Raw genomic sequence first — 24,044 nt, 5'->3', positions numbered from 1 at the left:
CAAAAAGCTAGGCCTAGAATGAGCTCTGAATGGATTGGGAAAACCAATTTAAAAAAATCCGATTCAAAAAATCGAAAAAACAGTAAAAATCAGAGTGAAATTGCCGCATGTGAACAAAAAACCACTACCGAGAAACCGAATTTTTGTTCAAACATCGTTTTCTCACTCTACTTTAAAATTAGAGCAAAAAAAATTCACGCCGCAAAACCACTCGCTTTTTCGCTCCATTTCCTGTTTCGGCGTGACCAAAATCACCACTCCAATTTGACTTCAAAAATCATGAAAATGTGTGAACAGATCTTAAAAAAAAAAGACAGCGCCCCAATACAATTCAAATTCTTTGAATTGTAAAAACCAAGAGAAAGCCAATAATAGCCCCAGCTATCGCTGTGCGGCTATTAATAAAAAATCGATAAAACGATAAAAATCAATTTAAAAATTCTGCATGTGTACAAAAAAACCACTAGCGAGAAAGCAAATTTTTGTTCAAACATCACTTTCTCACACTTTTAAAATAGCGTTGGAAATTCACGCCGCAAAGCCACTTGCTTTTTCGCTCCACTTCCTGTTTCGGCGTGACCAATGTCATAACTTCAATTTGACTTCAAAAATCATGAAAATGTGTGAACAGATATTTAAAAAAAAGACAGCGCCCAATACAATTCAAATTAGTTCAACTGTAAAAAGCACAAATATCGCAATATAAATACACTCAGCTTACAGCTTCGCAGCTATAAAACATAAACCGACTAATGTCGGAAGAATTGCTCTTGAACAACAGACGAGGCAATTCAATGCAGGGGCTGTAGCCTAGATCAATTTTTCTTTATGGGTGCAAAAACAGTTGACCACACCGTGATTCAAACTATGAACCTCCCGATCCCTCGCCAGAAGCACTGCTCACTCAGCTAAACTTCTTATGATAACATTTTCACCCTGAATGTAAGTACTATAAGTGTTAGAAGCAAACAAAGTACTTTAAATTTTAAAGCCCAATCGAAGAATCTATGATAAGTCAAAATTCAATTGAAGAACGGATATGCTTCAGCTTTGGAACAGCCGGACTAATTGCCCTCGAACGACAAGCGAAGGTTTGGCTTTGGTTGTAGCTAGCTTAAGCACACGCGAGCTAGCCTCCAGTTGAAGATAAAAGCTGGTATGGTGGATTAAATGGAGGGGGACGGTCATAGATTGCACTTTAAACCATGAAAATCTGTCTTCTCAAGCGCTCGTCAGCAGCTTCTCTGAACCGTGCACTTAGAGCTTAGTGAAGCCTAAATAGAGCTGCTGTGAGACTTAATGCTCTCGGATTTCACAAATTTATCCTATTTTTAAGAACGAAAGTTAAATCGATAAAGCGAGCGAAAGAAAGTTTTATTCCGACTAAAAAGTCAAAGCTGTCAAGAAAAAATTTTGCATAAATTAAAAAGACACGCATTTACAATAATTGGTTCAAAGTTTGTTCGAGAGCAATCAAAAGCATGTATCACGCCAATACTCCTCTTCGAGTCGTAAGCATCAACAGGACCCAAGTAGTTGCCACATACTTCGTTTGAGAGCAATTAAAAACTTTGGGATTGTGATGAAGTTCATTGAAAAAAAAACTGCAATTAACTGAGTGACGTCAAGCGAAGATAGATTTTACTCCGTTATCCGATGCTCTACGTTGAAAGACTGCATTGAATACATTGTATAAAAAATACTCACTCAGTATGACTTTAATCTTCTGTATGTCCAATACATCACTAGTGTCCATAGTCCCAGCTCTGTTCACAGAATGTGCTGATCCGTAGTCAGAATCCAAGTCTAGATTGAGATCAGTGGCTACAATACTGCTCCTGTGAGTTGTACCACCTACTCCCGGGTTGTTCACTCCAGAATCCAGACTGTTCCGCCTCAGCAGGTCCACTGAAACAGTTCTGTTTATATTGAATCAACAAAAAGCTTTGAGGTGTAATGTTCAAGGCACAAATTGATTTAAAAAATGTTCATGGAAACTTTTCCTTTCTATCTGTTGTACTCTATCCCTGCTTTCTCGTACACATTCAATTATCATTTACTGCAGAAAAAATGTTGAGAACAATGATTTAATTTTCGTATAATTTAATACAATATACAGATTCAGACAATATTTTACATTGATTTAAAAAACGAATTTGAATCTATGCTGTTTCGCCTCGGATGTAAATCCGTTTCTGATATTGTGAATTCGACTTCAAGTTTAAAGCATACACCGCTGAAGTTTGAAAAGCATACACCGCTTTTTAACCCAACTGCTCAAAGAGGGGGAGGGGGCTAGGAGGCTGAAACAACGTCTTTACAACTATGTTGTGACGAATGACTATGCAGATGAGATCAAAAGGGTAAATACTTAATATTCAGATCATGCCTTCTAAGGACATCTTCTGTCATACAAAGGCAAGGGTTCACTTTCTTTAAATTGTTCTCAGCCCCTATGAGGGACATTCCGGCAAGTCCAAACAACGTGTGAAATGGATCCGACATATCACCAGGTCTGTCCGAAATACCACCAGTTTCAGAATCTTGAGAAGCCAGAATAAAACCAGTTAACTTCTTCGCGTCAATCCAGTGAACGCGCTTCAACATCGCCAAACTCGCGATAACCCACCAGGAATAGCAAACGTCTGGTAGCTTCTCCGGGCGCCCATTGAGACCCCCTGACTGAGGCAACTGTCGTTCTGCGAGCCACCAAGACAAGTTATCGACTTCTACATGATGCAGACCTCCTGTCAAAGTCAAAAAACCCACACAGCAGTAAATCTGACCCGAATGACTTTCAGAATCCGGTCTGGTTCCAAACCCTCCGTCGAAATTCATACATTGAAGAACAAAATCGGTAGCTGGCTTCCAATCGATTTCATCCATTCTTTTAAGTAGGAACAAAATTGCTGCTGCTCCAAATGAAAACCGAGTGTCAACTTCTCCCCACTTATCACCGAAAAAACTTCCATCACTTTGATACAAACTTTTAACGTAACTAACAATTTTATTCGCGTTGACTCTATTCAGGCTATCAAAAGTTGTCAATATTTGAACGGCACTCAACGTGTAGAGCAAATTCGGATCGTGACCTGTGCAAGGTCTAAAACCCCCCGAACTTTCGTCATAACATTCCATTACAAACTTAATTATCTCGTCTTTTTTCATAGCGTCCAGCTGTCCCATAATGTCCATTGCCGTGACACACCAATACACACCACTAATTCTGAGAAAATCAGTCACTGCAAACTCAAAATCATCTTCATTTTCTCCATACTTGAGTAAAAATTTGGAATGCAGGTCAAGCAGTAATTCAGTGGGAACGTCTGAACTAATTGTTACATCACGTGTCGTCATTGCATAGATTTACGAAAACTACAAATCTGAAAAAAAGTATGCTACCATAATATATTTTCCATTAGAAATGAAACGCTCAACAAATACACTATTTCTAGCGGACTTGTTTTTGTTAGGAAGATAAAAACTAGATATAGTTAAACATCCAATAAGCCCATGTTTGGTATCAAGGAAACGACGCAATGAAATTACCAAGCGTTGCATGCTATCCATGAACTTCAGGAGCTGTTTCTTTTCTGCCAGCACCCACCACCCCCCCCCCCCCCCTATTGGCTATTTTACCCCTTGATTTACATAAAATGTGAAGACTTTCATCTCTTCACCGCACTACAAATCATTATTAATTCAAAAACACTTTCGATTCATTGAAAGGTCTTAGGGAAACAAAACAAATGCTAGGGAGGCCAAGCAGGAAAGGGAAACAGATTTCTACTGGAAAATCGATAAGCAATTTTCGCGACGCTGAAAACAAATCACAACTGCCTGTGGAGCATTAACAAAAAGCTGGCTTAAAATCCTACCTTTATTCTTGGGTACAAATTTGGTGAAGTTAGCACTGAAGCCGTCCTTGTTCAATGATGACTCCAGATCCGCCTCTTGGAATCCGAACTCATTCAGACTTGTCTTTGATCTGGAGAGTTGCTGGTCCATAGCACCTTCGGTTTTCTTGGCTAGAGTCCTAAACAGTCGCCAAAATTTCTGAATTTGGTTAATGGCGAAATGAAAGAGATCAGAATGGTTTCAGTAGGTAGTTTTAGCCCCGTTTTTAAAATTTATTAAAGATGAGAGCAGTTTCGTTAAGCATATCAACATGTCTTCCGAACTGTGTGGAAGAGCTTCATTGATGTTATCCGACTCTTGCGAATCACTTCTACACTGTCTACACTTCATAACGGATAAAAGGACAATTAGATAATGGAACATTTGCGATTTTGGTAACATCAATTAGGATACACATGGCTAGCTCCTTAATGATCAATTCTGAAAAATACACACTTCTGCTAATAAACCCACAAAGCTTGAAAAGCATCTAAAATTTGGCGATTGACTACCGCAAGCAATTAAGCAATAATGGCTTATGAAACGAACGATAAGCTCTGGGATAGATGCCATGAAATGTCATAATTCACCTGTTGTCCGGAGCGTTATGACAGGCCAGACGATAACTGAGCAGATAGCTGTAACAGAAGCCTTCGAAAATGACCGAGAAATATTACTTCAAAGATTATACGATGTACTGTGAGATATTACGTAAACATATTATGAGAAAACAATATATTCCCATTTCCTGAAGTGCCTAAACTACTTGTTCTAACAGATTAAAAACATCACTTCACAATTTTACAATAGAAAACGCGCACTCAAAGCACAGTTTGTTAGATAAATTCTCGAACAGTTTGAGATTTTAGCCTACCTCAAGAAAACGTTTGCGATTATAAACTGCAAAAGAAGCTGAACACATGACCGTTTTATGTTCAAACAAAGTTCACTGCTTTTTGTACCACCATTTATCCCACACGCACAGAATATTCTGGTTCTTAAAAGAATCTAAAGACGCCACTTTCCGTATTCAAAACTTGATTGATCAACGAGATTATTAATACTACGAAAAACCATACTGTGGTAAAATTTCGTACCGAATTTTGATCAGCATCTCGTAACATAGCTGGAAGATTGCCAGAAAATAGCCGCGATAGCTTCGCACATCTACAATCTCAAAAAGATGCCAAAAGCAGACCGAAGAGAAATTTCTCTTCTGTTCATTGATTGTTGCAGCGCTATGTTTTGATTAAGAATCTCTATAACTTCTTGCTTCTATTAGCTGCTTCCAAATAACCATCAATTCGAGTGACACAATCAGTTGACCTTATCTCTTGAGAAAAATCATTTTGAAAGTGAGGAAGTCCTCTAAGAGTAAACATAGCCGACAGATTGCCGGAATAGCTGCGAAAGGATAGACTTGCGTGCCGTAAGACAGAGATAGAAACAGATACAGATATAAGTTGAAAAAGTTATCGACGCCGCTCAAACAGCTATGTAAAAAACTGAACGACAAATTAATAAAACTTGTTATAATTCATTGCGCAAAAGTCTTTTCATTAGGGACCCTTATTACACATATGAATTCCTTTGACCTTAAACTGATTCAAAATAAACTGAAATTTTAAAGTGCAGAAGTCATTTTTATTGAGTGAGGTAAGTCACTTATGATCAAAATCTAATCACAGAAGAAAATTTTTGCTAGAGAGAGTGAGAAATGACATCACGCGCACAAAATTAGTTAGTGAGAGCAAGAAGTCATTCAGAAAATGACTTTTCAGCTTTGAGGTGTGAACAAATGTAAAACGAAAAAAGAGCGTCAGACGAGGAAACAAAAAAACAGCAGAAAAAGTCCTGACGTACAATTCATAGAATTTTCATTGACTAAAAGAAAAATTGGACCTAAAACCGACTACGAGTGAATTAGGAAAACAATTTTTAAAAAACTCTATAAAAATATTTTTAAAAAAACAGAAAATCAATGTCAAAATGCTGCATGTGAACAAAAAACACTAGCGAGAAATTGAAATTTAGTTCAGACAAAAAACTAGAACTAGAATGAACTATGAATGGATTAGGACAACCATTTAGAAAAAAATCTTATCCAAAAAATCGAAAAAAAAACAGTAAATATCAAAGTGAAATTGCCGCATGTGAACAAAAAAACCTAGCGAGAAAGCGATTTTTCGTTCAAACACCGTTTTCTCACTCTTTAAAATTAGAGCGAAAAAATTCACGCCGCAAAACCACTCGCTGTTTTGCTCCACTTCCTGTTTCGTTGTGACCAAAATCACTACTACAATTTCACTTCAAAAATCATGAAAATGTGAACAGATCTTAAAAAAAAGACAGCGCCACAATACAATTCAAATTCTTTGAATTGTAAAAAAACCAAGAGAAGGCCAGTAACAGCCCCAGCTATCGCTGTGCGGCTATCAAAAATTAAATTAGACATAAGTTCCTTTGACCTTACACTAATTCAAATTAAATTTAAGTTTTAAAATGTCAAAGTCATTTTATTGAGTGAGGTAGGTCACGTACGACCAAAATCTAATCATGCAAATGATCTGAAAACTTTTCCTAGAGAGAGTGAGAAACGACGTCACTTGGGCATATGCCGTTAGTGAGAGGATGAATTCATTCAGAAAATTGAACTTTTTCAGCTTTATTGTGTGAACAAATGTAAAGCGAAAAAGAACGGCAGATGACGAAAAAAACCAAGAGCACCGCAATATAGCTCCGCTCAGCTTCGCAGCTATAAAAATAAGCCCCGCATGCAATTCATTCGAAATTGCTTAGAAGCAAAAGCAGATTTCAACTGATCGTGACGTCATTCGTCGAAACCAAAACCTTGAAGATATAAATAACATAACCGGAACAAAATCCTGAAAGGGCTCAAAGCGTCGGCCATTCTGAACAACCTAACAAATCATCAGACTTTTGGGAAGACACCCAAAAATTGAACACCAATTTAATTTCTCATGATTTAGTTGCGCAGTAGTAAACGCTATTGAAGTCAAAACCTAGTTTTCATCAAAATCTAACTTCCCTGGCCTATCATGATTAGTTATATTAATTCATAACGACAAATAGTGTATAACGAACAGGCGTGTAACAGAAAATTTCAGCATTGACATGATTGAAACAAAAAAATTACCGAATGCATAGTCCTCGAGACAATAGGTAAAACGACAAAAAAAAACCATTTGGAAAGAAAACGAAATGATAGTGAAACCAAGAAGTTTTGCAACCCTGAAAAAGCATACCACACAAAAAATTGCTTCCATAAAATCAGTCTTGAAAAACTAAAATACCACGATTCACACTACAGCCCCGAAACAGTCGATAAGAAAACGTAAGGCTTAAAATAATCTGAGAACTTGAACTGAATTGAAAAAAATTACTAGGTCCAAGAAAACCTGTCTCCAAGAAAATTTTCCAAAAATTAACAATTTAGCTATTTAACTTCTAGCAAACTTAGAACGGAATTTTAAAAACATTCATAAACGAACAAAAAGTGAAATAAATTAAAAGAAAAGCAGAAATATCCAAATTTTTAACGCCAGAGCAAAAAGCTAAAAAATATATGGCCAACAATTATCAATTACCACCAACTATGGCCACCAATTTACGCGCAACCAAATTAAGAGCAGCAATGAAATTGACGAGAACTTTTCAAGGTGTGAAAAAGTGATCTGATTTGGCATGTAGCTCGTTAGATTATAAACTTATACTTAACTCAGCTTCTAAAATGAAAGTCATTAATCTTAATAATATTATTGTCAGCTAGCAATGGCTCTAATGAAATTTGATGAACCAAGTACAATGATTTATTGATCAGGCTTTATCGCTTTATCCAGTTTCTTCTAATTTTGCTCTTTTTACATTGACCGTATTCAGTACATTGCGTAATTCAATGAGTGAAAGAAATGAAAATCCATTCAGTTGAAACGGAGGCTGACGGTGGCTATTAAACCAATTTAAAATTATGAAAAAAGAGCCACAAAACTTTTATTATTTCACATCGAAAAACGTTGAACGTTAAAATTATGAAACAACTTTTAATTGGACCTCAAACATTCACAGTCAGAAAACAATTTAAATACCAAAAAAAACGAATTTCAAATCCGTGACGGAGAGGCTTATTCTAGTGATTCAAACCTGAAATAGCCAAAAATAGCTGAAAAAAATAGCTAAACTGGATTATTGTTATATTTAAAAACATAGCCGGCAAATTGCCGGAAAACAGCCGCCGCTGACGCGCTAGACGCGCATCGGGATTGAAACAGAAAAATAAAGAAGAGATAGAAACCGACAAAATTTTTCCTAAGTTTCAAAAATTGTTCAAATTCAGTGTGCAGTTTCAGTTAGATTCTAAACCTATACCGACTTCAGCTTCTAAACTGAAAGGTATTAAGCTTAATACTAATATCAGCTGGCAATGGCTCTAATGAACTTTGATAACCTAATGACTTAATGACCGGGCTTTATCGATTTATCCCGTTTCTTTTGATTTTGATCTTTCGACATTGGCCGTATTCACTACATTGCGTAATTCAATACGTGAAAAAAATTCATTCAGTTGAAACAGTGAGTGAGGTAAGTCAAGTCAAGCGTGAAAGTCGTGACTTATGTAAAACGAAAAACGTGATATAAAGGTAAAGCGAATTGAAAAAAAGGGAGAGCGCCCAAATAATAGCCTTTTGAGAGGCTGACGGCGACTATTCAAAAACACAGCTTACCTGAAAAACCACGTAAAGCAAACAAAAAAATTACCAGAAAAGCCAAAAATTGCCTTAAAAATGAGAAAATTAAGACCATTTGAACATTATTTGGCCCTCAAAACACTGTAAAATCATCAGTAGAAGGTCACATAATCCTGCAGGATCCTACGATACAAAAAGTATATAGATAAACCTAACCAAAAACAAATCAGCCAAACGCAGCAAAATGGACCGAAACCGGTTTTCTAAACGCACTATTCAGTCCATAAACTTTTGATAGTCAAAACTTCATTCAAAGCAGAGTATGAACAACAATCGTGTCTCGATCAGCTGCAATTAGTTCACACAGCAATCCCACTCACTTTGCTTTTAAGACAAAACGCCGCCTGAACGAATAATACTTCCATTAAAAAAACCTCGGGGAAAACCAATACAACTCTGAGTCGTAAAAACCACGAGAAGGCCGAAAAAAGCCGCAGCTATCGCTTTGCGGCTCTTAAAAACTATATTTTGCCACAATTCTTAAATGCTTGACATTTATTGTTAAGAACCGAGAGCAGTGTTTGACCCGGGCCCAAGCATATCAAATTTGCCCCTTTACACCATAAATTATTCCTTTTCAGTAGCTTGATTGCACAACCCTAAGATAAAGGTTGAACTCTGATAGAAATGCACAAATACTGCGTTTCTTTCAGCTTCAACAATTCATCCACTCTAAATAAAAGACCATCAAGCGGAAAATCGCAAAAAAGACCAAAAGTACCCAAATAAATAAATGATAAAAACTTCAATTAAGCAATTCGAAAAATTCGAATTTCTTTAGCATTTCTATCTAAAAATGGACTTTACGGGTTTATCTCTGTTTCCATTCTTGATTTCGTTTTCATAACACCGTTCACGTCAGATTGCTTTACTGAATAACTTTCAGTCAAAGCCACTTTGATCAGAATGAGCGAACAAAAACACTAGTATACAGAAGTCAAAAACAATTCACGCAAATGTTAAACAAGCTATGACTTGAAAAAGTTTATCGACCAGAAGACTCTGGAACCGAATTGAAGTATAAATTTACTTAGACCCAAGCTAAATACTCGCTAAGAAAAAAAATTTACTATATTACACTCATCCTTTTGAAAAAAAAAACAGTAAAACTAATAATAGAAAGACCAAATCTGATAACAAAAACTGATAAAAATATCTGAAGAACTGTCTTCAAAACATGAAACTCCGAACAAAAATTTGGCAATAGAAAAAGCGATAAAGAATCATTCTATAGTCGACTACAACTGATTAAAGAAAAAATAGTATTTAGGGAGGAAACTGAGGGAATGGAAGAAAAATAAAAAGAATTTTACAAAAATCCCTACAAAATGCTAACACGTTACTCCCCAGCACTTTGTCTGAAAACTTTTTAGGAACTCTTCAGATCAATCACTCACCCACCAAATTCGTTTCAAAGACATACTAAAAATTGATTTAAAAATCACAAAAACCTACCAAAATACTAATCTGATAATTTATTTGAGCTAAAACTGCCCTGTATAACAAGGAAGTATCAATTCTAGGCAGTACTACCTAACAAAGTTCAAGAAAGATTAAATATATAGGCCAAAGAACTTAAAAAAATGACGAAAATGCCAAAATTGGCTGAAACATACCTTTAACAAACATACCTCAAAAATAAAATAAATCAAGTCGAAAGATTATCAGTACCACTAGAAGAACAGAGGTCAGCCATAAAACCCCCAAAATGATACGAAAAATTAAGGAGATTACAAAAATTGTTGAAAAAGCGTCCAGCAGGACAAAATTGCAAAATAGCTCAAAATTGCATGACTAATTTTTGCTTCAAAAGTTCGAAAACGATCTCAAACATAAAATTACTAGCTTAGATAATTGAAAATACCTATCACTGAAAAAGTAGAGTTAAAACTAAAAACCGCTCTGAGAAGCCGTACGTGATCAAAAAAACATCGCTCGCTAAGCGCAAAATTTTTTCACATCTCTCTCTCTCTCATAATAATGATGCTTGAATAAACCACTCTAAATTCTCTCTTAATTTTTACTTTTAATCATCATATTGCTCTAAACAGTTCTTTTCACGTACGGCATTTGGCTTCCTCTAAAACACATCCTCTAAAAAATGGAAGTCTCCTATTAAAGACCACAATTACTCCTCGTCGAGTCGCAAAAAATAGGGCCGCTATAATAGCCGGCTGAGAAGATGAGGGCAGCTATTAATAAAGTATCAGATATTGATTTAATTTGTTGCATACGCCACCTGTCTTAAAGCTTTTCAAACATGAAAATCCGAAAAAAATGAACGAATTCTAAACACTTCAGCCAATTTTCCCGGAGAAACAAAAAGTCTCCTTAAGGATCAATTATGTTTTTCGAGTTTTTCAATGATCCCATTTTTATGTCATTCCACCACTTATATCACGGCCAGAATTGACATCAGAAAAAACCAAAAAGCCAGGCTCTCATAAAGTACCAAGTTCTATTTCATGGAGCGTTGGAAAATTAACCTAGAAATTCACTCCACCATAACTACTTTATAAAAACTATAATGAGCTCTCAAAAATGTCAGTTTTTGCTATTATACCCACGTGGCGCGTTCTGCTGGCAAACGACAGGTGAGATCTGAAAACGATTGAAGTTCTGAAAAAAGGATCAATTGTTTGTTGGATTCAAAAACGCTTATTTGATAGGCTGTAGATGTAAGTGTCACTTCTTGTTATGTAAATACTAAAACCTTGCCCGACAATTTCACCTAAACATTTTATAGTACACGAACTAAGTTGACTGGCCATTGAGTTAAATCCTGTCAAATAACTTGCGCAGATTGAGAGCAGCACGTTTGAACGTTGCGAGAGTAACATTAAAATCAAATGGTGGGAATGATTATGATTTATTGCATCAATGATCTTCATTCAGTACTCACTTCAATTTTGCAGCAGTTTGAGCTTCCATGAGGGGCTTACTGTGCACTGACATATGATAGAGCACACCTGTCACATATTCGTCCAAATGTTTGTATGTGAAGGCAAACAACTTGCCAATGAGGTTGAAAATACACGCCACGAATGCGTTTAAAAACATCACTTGGTCGTCAGATAACATGTTTGGTTGCACATCGTTATGATATTTTGCTTGTTCCTCTTGTAACGTTGTTAAGGATCCTTTCAACTTCAGTCTGTCTTTAATTTCTTCCTGAATTGCCAACAGTAATTTGAATACCTCAAGTAACATGTTTTCGTCATAGCCGACTTCTACAATTAACAGTGCTAGCGTGCAATAGATGGCGTCATAGTTTTCACGCGTGTTGCCTTCACTGAAGCAGTTGCAGTATATGGCGTGAAAGAACGAGTGGCCGGTTCCATTCATGAAGTTCTGATCAGATCTGTTTTTGGGAGATCGGAAGCCCTTGCTACGAATGTTCTCAAAGTCTGGAGGAAGCAGGTCCATTTTTACCAGTATTTCTCTGTTCTCATGTCTGTCCAACAATCGCTGTGTTATTCCCAAGGCAAGAATTCGAACATCGTGGTCATGACTTACACTCAACTAAATTAAAACAATCAAATCAAATTTCGGCAGAATATGTTTCGACATGCTGTAAACATTGCATATTCCCAATTATGATCTCCATCTATTTATGCGCATCTCGCAAACAAAATAAAACAGTATAATATCGTGAGTTTGAGGTATTTTCTATGGGTATTGACAACGTCATTTCGACTAGTTTAATAGGCTCAATCTTGTCCAAATGTCAGTTCAAAAATAACGCCATTTTAAGAGGTTTAATCTGGTCAGACTTCTCCCAATGTAACTAAATATTGCAAAGAGCAAATTTCGAAGTTGCCAACCATATTCGGACGTTTAAAAGTACACGGCGCGCTAATTCCTTCAATTCGGAATCAAATTAGTAAAATACCTGTATGAGTGGAGTGATGATACCAGTTTTGAATGTATCTGAGTAGTTGACAGTCGTGTATAGTAGAGCGACACTCTCTATGCACTTGAGCAGGTAGTTCTGCATCCTCCTCTCTGTCTCTGATAAAACTGCAGCTTGAGTGTCCTCTGATGATGAGTGCGACGGAACTGCGCCAGAGGACTTGTTCTGTCTAAAATGAGAGAAAGAACATATACACAAAGTTCTAACTCCCGCAAAAAGTGTTTGAATATACATATACAATAATTTAACTACCTTAGAGGAATGATGTTCAACGTTTACATCGCGCAAATTGACAAGCATGTGATTCGTCAACCAAAAAATTAATCGCGGTCTGTTCGGTGCATCTTTGATAAGATTTTTCAACTTGAGGCGCACAACAGTCAAATGCGAATTCAGAAGTTTGATATTAAATTAGCAGAGGTGTTATCAATTGACTTCAACAAAAGCTTTCCTGTCTACTACTCTAAAATCAAAACCCCTTCCGTGTGCTTTTCTTATGATATTAGAATACACATTGCAATTTAGATCACGCAAAACGTCGAGGACGTTACATTCACTCGGAAAATCAAAACGGATAAGCAAAAAATTAGCAGAAAAAGACAATATTGCTTCAAACATCGCCCGAGAGCAAATAAAACGAACACTGTCACCAAAGACAAAATAGTGCTATTCAAAAAATTTGTGATTTCAAATTCTACCCTCAATTTCAAATTAAAACAAAACGACTAACGTCGGATAAATTAATCTCGGACGATAGCCAATGGTCAATTTAATTTAGGGGCATAGCTTACATATTTCTTATGGGTGCAAAACTCCGAACTCTCAGGGGTTCGAACCCACCACCAGGATAGCAGTCTAAAATCTTAACCATTCAGCCATAACGACTTTGATCAATAACCGCACAAAATCGGTTTCATATTGGCAACAAACAACGCGAGCAATTGAGATCATTCAAAAATGAATAAAGCGTGAAGAGTCACTTGAGAAGTCACAAAATGTTCTAGAACAAAAGCGCAAATAAACTCAAGCAAAAACTTTGCATAAAAAGACCAACAAGTTTAAAATAACTGCTTCAAACTTCGTTCGAGAACAATAAAAATTAACTAATCATAGACAGTAAGGGGTAAACACTGAGGTCGTTACAATTTATCCCTTGATGCATTATAAGTCTTCAAAAATCTAAAAATATAGCAGACCAATCATTCAAAAATAACTCAATTTTGTTAAATCCGGTCTCAAGCAGTTTTTTTGTATCTTTTCAGCAAATATCATTTTGAAATTTTCTCAAAACGAATTTTCTTACTTTGTCCTTAAACAAACCCTTTATCGTTCCGACCCTTCTTGAGGGGGGGAACTATATACTCAACTGGGTTTTTTTTTGTTCAGTCAATTTTTGCCGATCGATATATTCATCGTAGAGAGTTGAGACTGGTATCATTAGAAAGCTTGTCCAGCGTAGAATATAGAATTAAAAAGATTTTTTTGATTTTCTTTTTTGACAGGGAGAGATCGAGGTCTAAACTTTCGAGAAAATAGTGAATTCCGTTGATTTCATTCACCTTTTATCGGAATTTTTGACTAAAATTTCGCCAATTTTGATAAAATTTAATAAAAAAATTTTCATGAAAATGTTGTTGATTTTACGTTTAAAGACAAAACACATTGTCAGCTATTTTCATTGAATTTTTTTGTCTCAAATTCCGGCTAAAAATTTCACAAAATTCAGACTTTTTCATCAAAAACAGCACGAAATAAGTTTCTTTCGTCCACTCTGATTAAATTTGCAGGAAGTGCACACCCAAATACCACTAACACAATCTCTGTAGACTGAAAATGGGTCTAATTCCACTTCAAATTCCGTTGAGAGTGCTCTGTGAATAAAACTTTGCCGTTTTTGCTAACTTTATTCGTTGATTATCAAAAACGAAACATTTCCTTTTGATTTTTTAACATACAAAATATCTATATCGATGATATTCTAAAAAATAAATATTTCTAATGGACAATCAACACTAGCAGGACTAGTTCTGTACCAATCTTGGACTGTTACAATCCAAAAATAATTCGGATTGTCATCAGTCGTTTTTTATAACTTGATACTACTAGATTTCACAAATTTTTTTTTAATTTTTAGGTATATGCCCAATTTTTATGTTTTCTAATTTTGTCAAATTATCACGTTATTGTCAGTTCATATATCACATTTTTCGCGTTCAAAATAACGCACAATTGATAATATTTAAATTCTTAAAGATATCGATTGTGGTTCTTTACCGCTTCGACAATACTTTCTCGAAAATTTTAATTGAATTTTTCAATTTTGTCTTTAACTGTCGTTTTTACTTTGCCTTTTTAGTCGTATTCAATTTCCTGTACAATGACCCGGTTTGATTGGCTTTTCCTGGAAGAGTAGAAGAGCCGACGTTCTGATATTAGAAGATATATAATGGCTTTTATGACTTTGAAAACAATTGTTTTCCAAAATGAAAAAAAAAAATATTTCAACTTCGCAATTTTTTTCCTTTTATTGTCTGTTGTTACCTGGTCTCGTTAATTAAAAGTTAAAGATGACATTATTTTTGTCAAGGGAAAGTGTCAAAAGGGATTGGTGTCAAAAAAACTAATGTTTTTAAAGAATTGTTATGAAATTACTGGCTTCGACACGGGTTTTTCACAAAAAAAAGTAAATTAATTTTTGATTTTTGTCATATTTGACGTTCTTTTTGTAGACGTAAGACAAGTTATGGTTAATTGCAGGTCTCGAGGGCTTCCTTTGGAAGAATAAACGAAACTTTTCAACTTTTTCATTTTGTAATTAATGGCTTTCATGTCTTTGGAAATAAATTTTTTTCGAAAGAAAACAAGTTTTACATAATTTTGCATTTTTTCTTTTTTGTCTAATTGTTGCTTATTTTCATTAATGAGCGGCCAGATAATACAGTATCAGTGTTCGAAGAATATGCAATCGAACATATTTTGGGGGCCAAAGTAAGGCTTTACGGCTTCCAAAGCATTTTCTGGCCAGTTTTAATTGATTTTTAGTTTGTTGTCTATTTGTTATTCTTTTTGTAACTGCATAAAAAATTGAATACCAAGAGTTCTTAATTCACTTCTATAGTGAATACCAAGAGTTCTTAATTCACTTCAGAAGCATTGGTAATTGTAAACCTATGGGATATTTTAGTTGATTCCTAATGGTTTTCATTACTTTGAAATTAATTGTTTCTTTTTTAAATTCAGCGAATTTTCTAACTTTAAATTTTTTGTTCTTTTTTGTCTAATTGTTACCAAGCTTTATTACGAACTGGTGAATAATCATTTTTTTCTGGTGAATTACAAGTTATTTGGTTGATTTTCAGTTTTATCTGACGCTATTTTGACTTTGTTATTAAGTTTTGTTTTTTAAAACGGACATAAATTTTTTGATGCAATTAATGTTTGTTGTTGTTGTTTGATTTTGCCGTTCGTCTTCGCTCGCTTTCTTATCGGCATATCTCATCAATCTAATGCATCATTTTTTACTCCACTGAGTTATTTGCTTTGGAGGCTATCTTTTCGTTCATGCACCAGTTTTTTTTTGAAAAATACTTGAATTTTTTGTGTTTTTCTATCTGTTCCTCATTTGGTAGACAATTATGCCAAAATTGTAAATGAGCGGGGTCGAAATCTTATGTGCGATCGCACATTACCGAGCCGCCTTGCTTTGTTTTCTATGCTCACCACAAACACCTCGTTAGTCTTTTTAATGAAGACAATAGACTGTAAAAACGAAAAACTTAGTTCAGACCATCCCATTATTCGAGGATTCACGTTTCGTAAAATAGCATCTTCTTCACGTTTCACCATATCACCGACAAATTGCAATGTTGTATTCATTGAGCGGTAGTTAGGCATAAGGAGGGCACTTCAGTGCATTATTAAAAGCGTGGGTACAAGCCTTATTAAAAGCGAGGGCGCCGCTTTTAAAGTTCACATTAAAAAGTGGAATAAAAAATCAATACATGAACTTCTTTTTTAGAGCCGAAAGATATAATTAGCGAAACTTGAACTAAATTTAAAAGATTCGACTTGTTCAATAATCTTGTATCAAATTACAATTTGCCCTCCCCCTTAATCTCCAGTTTTCAATAGTCTGCAACAAATTTTGTATTGTGTATTGATTATAATTATACTAGTTTTATTATAATATTAAAGATAATTGGCCGATGAGATATTACCCTAATCAAAATTTGGTTAGGAAAATTTCATCTCAAGTCACTTTCAGCCGCTAAAGCAAGGGAATGTCTCGTTAGAATTAGAATATAGTAAATATTGTAGTGTCAGGACAATTTACCCAATTCCATTTTACCCAATGCCAACTTACCTAATTTACCCTATTGCTAAATTTACCAGAACCGCAATTTAGCCGACTATATAATTAAATGTCCCGTAGGACTTGATGTGAAACTATCACAACCCATGGGATTATATTGTCTACAAATATTTTAAGTCATCCTTGTAATAGCGACTGCTAATTTGTAATCGGATAATTGAACGAAAACATCAAAGACCATTGGGTAAGTTCGTATTGGTTAAAATGGCGTAGGGTAAAATGGCATTGGGTAAATTGTCATGTAACCAAATATTGTCCTCAGTTTTATTTAATAGTATTGATAAATTATGAGATTTAACTTTTCGAGCAATTAGTTAATGATTAAAGTTTAATCAGAGAAGTCAATTCATTCTTAACAAAATCGGATGTTTTCAAATCGGCTCTTTGTACTTCGGCTGTCTTACACGTTACCACCGATTGTACGCAAATATCAAAAGTCCAAACAGGAACATTCAAGTCATGTAGAATACCAATATTTCTCTTCGAGTCGAAAAAAGACAAACATACCCGGCAGATTGCCGGAAAATAGCCGCCGTTGATTCCAATAAGCATGATTGGGATTGAAAGAATAGAAGATACTGAAAAAAAAAGATTTTTGTACAAAAACATTTTTTAAGTCCGATTATTTTGATGGCATTTCGTAGTTGAACATACTTGTTTCATAGAGAGAGGCTACAGGGGCTACTATCAATACCAATAAGCATAAGAGATGGTAATTGAGACTTATAGGAACGAAGTTCAAATAGCGGGCATCTAAAATTGGGCTTTATGGGTTTATCCCGTTTCTATTTCTGACTTCAGTTTTTTATTCTGACTCTGTTCATTTTGAATTACTTTGCTGAGCAACTGATGTTCAAATTCACTTTTAGCAGAATGAGAGAAGAGAGAAACTAGCCTAGAGAAGTCAAAAAGATTTCACGCAAAATGCTGAAAAAGCGGCAAAATGGTAAAGCGAAAAAAGTTTGACGAAGTAAAAAAAATAGGAGCGCTATAAGAGCCGGCTGAGAAGATGAGGGCGGCTATTAAAAAGAAAGAGATCAAAGTTCAAGTCGTGAAAATATATGCCTCGGCTAGAATACCGATACTCCAAAAAGTTACTAACACTGAGAACGAAAGGGTAAAAATATTTAAATGAAACAACTTAAAATGTCGATTAGAAAATTATCTGTCCTCAAACTACCGATTTCACTTTCACGACACGAAACCTATAGATGTCTTGATGGCGAATTGAAAGCAAAATTGCATTATACGTACCGATATGGTGTACCAGGCGCTGTATTCACTCCTGCGACCTGACTGGCAGATGGTCGCCCGGGACATTTCTCAAACAGGAACTTGATTATTTCCAGCTTCTGGTAATCAGCAACATTAACCGTTATACTGCCCATGACGTCAATTAACGCCTCTTGGTACTGCTGTTCCGAAGCTATTGTTCCAGGACCTTCCTGCTGATCAAGAGATGCTGGCAAAATTGTACCAGCTGCAAGATCTTTCGTAGACTGACGCTTCAGCTTTACCTCACTTTCGATGGAAAGTTTCAGGTACTGAACCAATTTGTCAATAACCTTAAAAATTAATCTGTTAGCGAATCCTATAATTCCAAGATTGCTGTATGAGTCAGAAAATAATGGTACGTCATGCTCAAAAACTGAACGCACCTCTAGAGCGACACATAATGGTTGTTCTAAAATTTACTAAAAGTTACTGCAAGTAAGATTTACCTCGTAAATGGACGTTCCGAATGTCTGAGAGGCGGCAATATTGACAGATTCCTTAAGCTGTTGAACAATCTCAATTTTGGGGAACTCTATGGCCCTCTCGTTCTTCTTGTCCGATATGTGATTGAGCCAAAGGGTAATAGCGTCAAACGCATACTGAGGCTGAACACAATGACTGTTTAATCCATTGCATCTTACCAATTCAAGAAAAATACAAACTATATCACCAAAATTATATTCTGTCCAGTAACTTGCATTTTACGATGCGAGAAAGCGATGCAAGTTTCAGCTCACCATGAATCTAGAAATATATGGTTGGCGGACTCGGGATTAAGAATCTCGAAGATTGACTCAGTTCTTTTGTGTCACTATAGTACATAGACAAAAGTTATGGTTTATGGGATCCTCCATAACAGTTCTTCACTAAAATATTGTACGATAAAAACACTATAACTCTACTTTTTGTTGTTAATTTCTCGAGCAAAAATACACTGCTTCCCAAAGGCATCACCCCACTAGGCGTAAAAGCCTTTTGATGTCCTTTCAAGTGTGTATGTAAATTAGTTATATCAATTAATTGTTTTATATACATACTTGAGAACAATTTATTACAATGCTCCCATCTGAGAAGAGCCAATTCAAGTCAACGTACACTAATTGAAGTCATGACGAGTGTTATACACTTGGCCACAAATCGCCGATTCTCCCACCCGTTCTCGTCCAAGTAGTTCAGCATTGGGTAAAATATCTGGGACAGTTGGGTGCTGCCGAACTTGACCCTCTGAAATAAGTCGCGAAAGCATCGCTCTGCAAGAACTTGGGGAGTAGATTCACTGCCACTGTCTGATTCGTCAAAAAGACGACTCTTTTCATCGCCTCCAACGCTTGATTCTCGCTGGTGAACCGACGCAGTTCGAGGTCTGAATTACAAAAGATCTGATTAAAAATAAAACCAACTAGGCTCCTCCACGAGCATTAACTAATATGGCTTAATCACCACGTCTTGGCTTAATCACCAAGTTTCCCTATACACGAGTCTGAAAAACTTAGGACGATTTTTTAGCTATTCATTTTCTCCATTATCAACGCCAATGAAATATTAGGTAAAGTCAGTTGGAAGTAAAAATGCAAAATAATGAAAACCTTTTGAAAAGGGAAACTCAAATATTGCCGTCGAGTTTTGAGTCGAAAATTATAGATAGCCAATGCAAGCATAACCGACTAACTTCGCAAGAATTGCTCTCGAACGACTAGTGGGAGCTCTAACCTATTGCAGCCTGCTTCAGTCGGGGAGGGGTTAACTAAAACTACTATGGGGGCTTCAAATGACGTCAATAGAGGTTATTATACCACTAAGGTCACTGAAAATTTTGGAGTGAAAAAAGCACCAATTTTGGCGCACTTTTCATTTGACTTTTAGTAGTCAACTGCCGCTACTTGAGTTCACCTGTGTAAAATTGTGAATCAGAGAGAATTTTAAATCACACAAAACGAAAAAGTCAAGGGCGCAAAAGTCACCCGAAAAGTCAAATCGGTCAAGCGAAAAATTAGTATAAAAACACCAATACGTTTAAAATATTTGCTTCCAACATTGTTCGAGAGCAATTAATCGCTGATGAGAATATACGGTACATAAGCGAAAAACAGTCGCCATTGATTGGGATTCAAAGAACACAGAATTGACGTTTTTTTAATAAAAATTAAGTGATTTTTATTTTGGTTGGATTTCTTGCAAGACAGACTCCTGTTTCTTAATGCTAGGATGCAGGGATTGGCATCCCTAGCAAAAAATATTACACCTTGTAATTAAGACTCATTGGAACAAAGTTCATACACGGTGCAGCTAAAGCTGGGCTTTACCGGTTTAGCCCGTTTCGCTACTTGATTTTGTTCAACAATATTGACACTGTTCAATTTAGATTGCTTTGAGGAGAAACGTATATTGAAAACGCTTGAAACAGAATTAGCGAAGAATGAAACTTGCCTAAATTTCATGCAATATATTGTAGAAAACTATCTGGACATAAAAAAGAAAACAGGCATAAACGCAAAAAGTTGAAAAATGGAAAAATTATTTTGAGGCTAGAGTTCTCAAAAATTTCCTCAAAACTGTATTTGCTCTCAACGTATCTACTCTTCAAATCACGCAAAACTTTTTTTTAAAAAGCTTTATCCCTAAAGGTAGGAAACTTCAAAAAGTGAACAAAATTCAAAAAATCGAAAGTCAGTTTAAATTTTTGTGTTTACGTTGGCCAATACATAAACATCAATTACCAATACATATACATCAAAAACCAACAAAAATCTCGCCCGCAAAAGATCCCTATAAACTGTCACCAAATGAATTTAAGGTGCATAAAGCAAAAAAAAAACATACCTTTAAGTTCACAAGTATAGCAAAAAAAAAACATCTTTTGAGCGCAAACAAAAAAGACCATTGAGTCACAAACCATCAAAACATTCAAAACCATGAAAAATGCAGACCGTAGCTATATTAGGTCGTTTAAAAACAGCCGTGGGAGGAACTGTTCTAGAACCACAAAAGAAAGGATAGCTTTTGAAGATCTAAAGATTAGGGACAGCCGGTGCCAACTGGGAAAGGGAGCTTCAAAAGGGGGCTTCATTCCAGAAAAACGGTGAAAAAACTTCCATCAACACGATTATAATTCGTCCGAGAGCAATAACAAACTAAACAAACTGGAGATCCGAGTCTCACCGTTAATTACTAATTACAGCTATTAAAGCAACCACTAGATAGTAGTCGACTATACAGACTGCGAGCTGGAGTTAGTGGTTATTAAATATTATAATTAATTTGAGCAATACAGATTATTTCTTTTGCTTTTTAGTGAAACGAGTAATTAAAGCTTAAAGTAAAAGCAATCAGAAAAACGAGATCATCGAAGCAGATTTAACCATAGATTCCAAATTGGAACAGGATTAACCAATATCATGGCACAAAAATATCAAAATTTAATCCATGCAATAGTTCAAGTCAAAGAGTTGAAACTATATCTTAATGATGCCCAAAAATTGCTGCTATAGCTTGATAGATCTACAGTCTCGAAAAGTTCACACAAACAGACCACAAAAAAGAGAAGGTTCTCTTCTTTTTATTAATTGATGAGAATTTATTTCGACATTTTGATCAAGAATCTTACAACTTTTTGTTGCTTCCCATTGGCTGCTCGCAAAAAACGTTCAATTGACACTGAAATAGAGTAATTTTGAAAGTGAGCAAAGTCCCTTTTGAGTGTGAGGTCAGTCACGTGTGAGGGAAAACTTAATATATATACCAAATGATCAAACGATCGCTATAGTAGATTTGAAATGATCGTGACGTCATATCGTCAGAAACAAAACCCTTGACGATACAAAAACATTGCAGGACAAGTCTTACTTGCAGTCAAAAGAAATGAACAAACTCGAAAACATAAAAACTTCCACCGCAACACCAAACTTCGATAGTCAACAAAGTACACAACCCTAAAAACGCAAAAAGCAAGAAACCCTAAAACAGAAAAAAATACTATTCAAAAAACTAGTGAAATCTTTCTCGTTTGCGCCCCAGTAAGGCATCTCCAGTTACACAGCACGCGTCAAAACATAGTAATTCTTTCTCTGGAAATTTATCACGTGCTTCTGCGGATGGGGGTGCAAATAATATGAATCCACAAAGCTGGAAGCGCTAGTTAGTAAAAAATGGGAAACATCAAGTACCGTAAAAACAAACAATAATTACAATACTTAATAAAAATTGACACTACTCAACCCTAAAAATCGTACGCCATGCCATAGACTTGACGAAATCAAACGAAAAAAAGTAAAAACATAGCTGGTAGATTGCCAGAAAAGCCACAACAGCCTTGTAGCCCTGCAGTCTAAAAAAGATATTAAAAATAAACAAAAAAAAGTTATTACTGCTTCTATTAGCTGCTCTCAAACCACCTCCAATTAGAGTGACGCGTACTCAATTGATCGTATCTCTTTGATTTAAAGTAAAGAAAAGTCAGTTTCAGAGTCATGGGGTCATTTTTTAGAGTGAGGTAAGTCACGCGTGATCAACAACTTAATCACGCTAATGAACAAGAAATCGCTCCAAAAAGAGCGAAAAATGCCACCATGAACGAAATTCAGTTGAAATTGCACGAACGAATGAACAAAAAGCAGATCTGAAGTGATTGTTACGTCATATGTTTGTAACAAAAATCTTGACAATCTATCGCTGAAGGCTATTGAAAAAAAGTACATACAAATTTTGGAGAGATCACAATCTTTTCGAAAAATTGTGGCTTCGCGTCAAGAACAAACACATAACTAATTAAACAAAACCGTAATCACAGCATACCCTAGCACTTCAGAAATAAAAAAGGCAAGATTAATTAAAAGGACAAAGATTCCCCAATAAAGGCAAGATTCAAAAATTCACTTAAAACCTTCAAAAGCAAATGGTTTCCATGTAAGAAATTTAATAGATAAATACTGGAACCCATTAATTTGCCAAAAAATGCCACTAGATGACCAATGAGAGCATTCATTGAGACAAAGCGACAAGACCACTAGAAAAGCAACAAAAACGGGCAAAACTCAAAAATTCACAATATTTTTTGGGAACAAGTAGTTTTAGGGACATAAAATCCACTGTTATCGACTCGTGTCAATACTCAGATTCACTTATGCCTCATTAGCAAGCAACCGACCGGACCAAAAAAAGCCAAAACTCAAAAATTCGCACAATTGATAGAGAACAGAAACCATTAGCAATGAACTTAAATTAATAATTTGAATCAGATATTCCTTGTTAGCAGCCGGTTAAACCTGTGAGTGATGAGACTAAAAAACAAGAAAACAGACATACTAGGAACAATGACCATCAAAATTGAACAACAATTTATGACAACGAATCGTGTCAAAATAAAAGAACGCATTAGCTACCCATTGAGAGATTCAGTTAATTGCATATAGGAACAATTTGAACAACATAGCTGGCAGATTGCCAGAAAATAGCCGCAATAGCTTCGTAGATCTGAGTCTCAAAAAACAGTAAAAAAGACAGACCAAAAAAATTCGTCTTTTCATTGAAGGTTGATATGTTATATTTTGATTAAAAATCTGTATAAGTTTTTGCTGCCTCTATTAGCTGCTCTCTAATAACCCTCATTTAAAGTGACAAACACCCATTTGACTTTATCTCTTTGAATTAAAGTAAACAAAAGTCAACTTCAAAGTGAGGAAGTCATTTTTGTGAGTGAGGTATGTCAAGTGTGACCGAAACTTTAATCACGCAAATGAACAAAAAAACTCTCTCCACAAAGAGAGAAAAATGACGTCACGCACGCACATCAGTTGAAATTGCATGAACGAATGAACAAAAAGCA

At 35.6% G+C, this 24,044-nt stretch overlaps 2 protein-coding genes across 2 annotated transcripts in view; both read right to left on the bottom strand.

Moving 5' to 3' along the window:
- LOC142335988 (protein EFR3 homolog A-like) overlaps positions 1 to 24,044 on the bottom strand; it is a 39,550-nt gene that overhangs the window by 2,324 nt on the left and 13,182 nt on the right. Inside the window, exons 7-13 of the mRNA XM_075384427.1 lie at positions 19,319 to 19,586; positions 18,670 to 18,828; positions 18,203 to 18,513; positions 12,556 to 12,745; positions 11,566 to 12,185; positions 3,879 to 4,036; positions 1,708 to 1,908 (exon numbers count right to left, since the gene is read on the bottom strand). Of these exons, the coding sequence (XP_075240542.1) occupies positions 1,708 to 1,908; positions 3,879 to 4,036; positions 11,566 to 12,185; positions 12,556 to 12,745; positions 18,203 to 18,513; positions 18,670 to 18,828; positions 19,319 to 19,586 (1,907 nt within the window). The remainder of the gene's footprint in view (positions 1 to 1,707; positions 1,909 to 3,878; positions 4,037 to 11,565; positions 12,186 to 12,555; positions 12,746 to 18,202; positions 18,514 to 18,669; positions 18,829 to 19,318; positions 19,587 to 24,044) is intronic.
- On the bottom strand, positions 2,242 to 3,517 carry LOC142336894 (geranylgeranyl transferase type-2 subunit beta-like). The gene has a single exon (XM_075385864.1). It carries the CDS (start codon positions 3,355 to 3,357, stop codon positions 2,356 to 2,358), a length of 1,002 nt encoding a protein of 333 aa, XP_075241979.1. The 5' UTR covers positions 3,358 to 3,517; the 3' UTR covers positions 2,242 to 2,355.

The sequence above is a fragment of the Convolutriloba macropyga genome, chromosome 3 (assembly GCF_964194025.1).
Source record: "Convolutriloba macropyga chromosome 3, txConMacr16.3, whole genome shotgun sequence".
Lineage (NCBI taxonomy): Eukaryota > Metazoa > Xenacoelomorpha > Acoela > Convolutidae > Convolutriloba > Convolutriloba macropyga.
This window is presented reverse-complemented; position numbering and strand designations above follow the sequence as displayed.

Coding starts and splice junctions, on each gene's coding strand:
- LOC142336894 (XM_075385864.1), bottom strand. CDS start 3,357: ATGACGACACGTGATGTAACAATTAGTTCAGACGTTCCCACTGAATTA.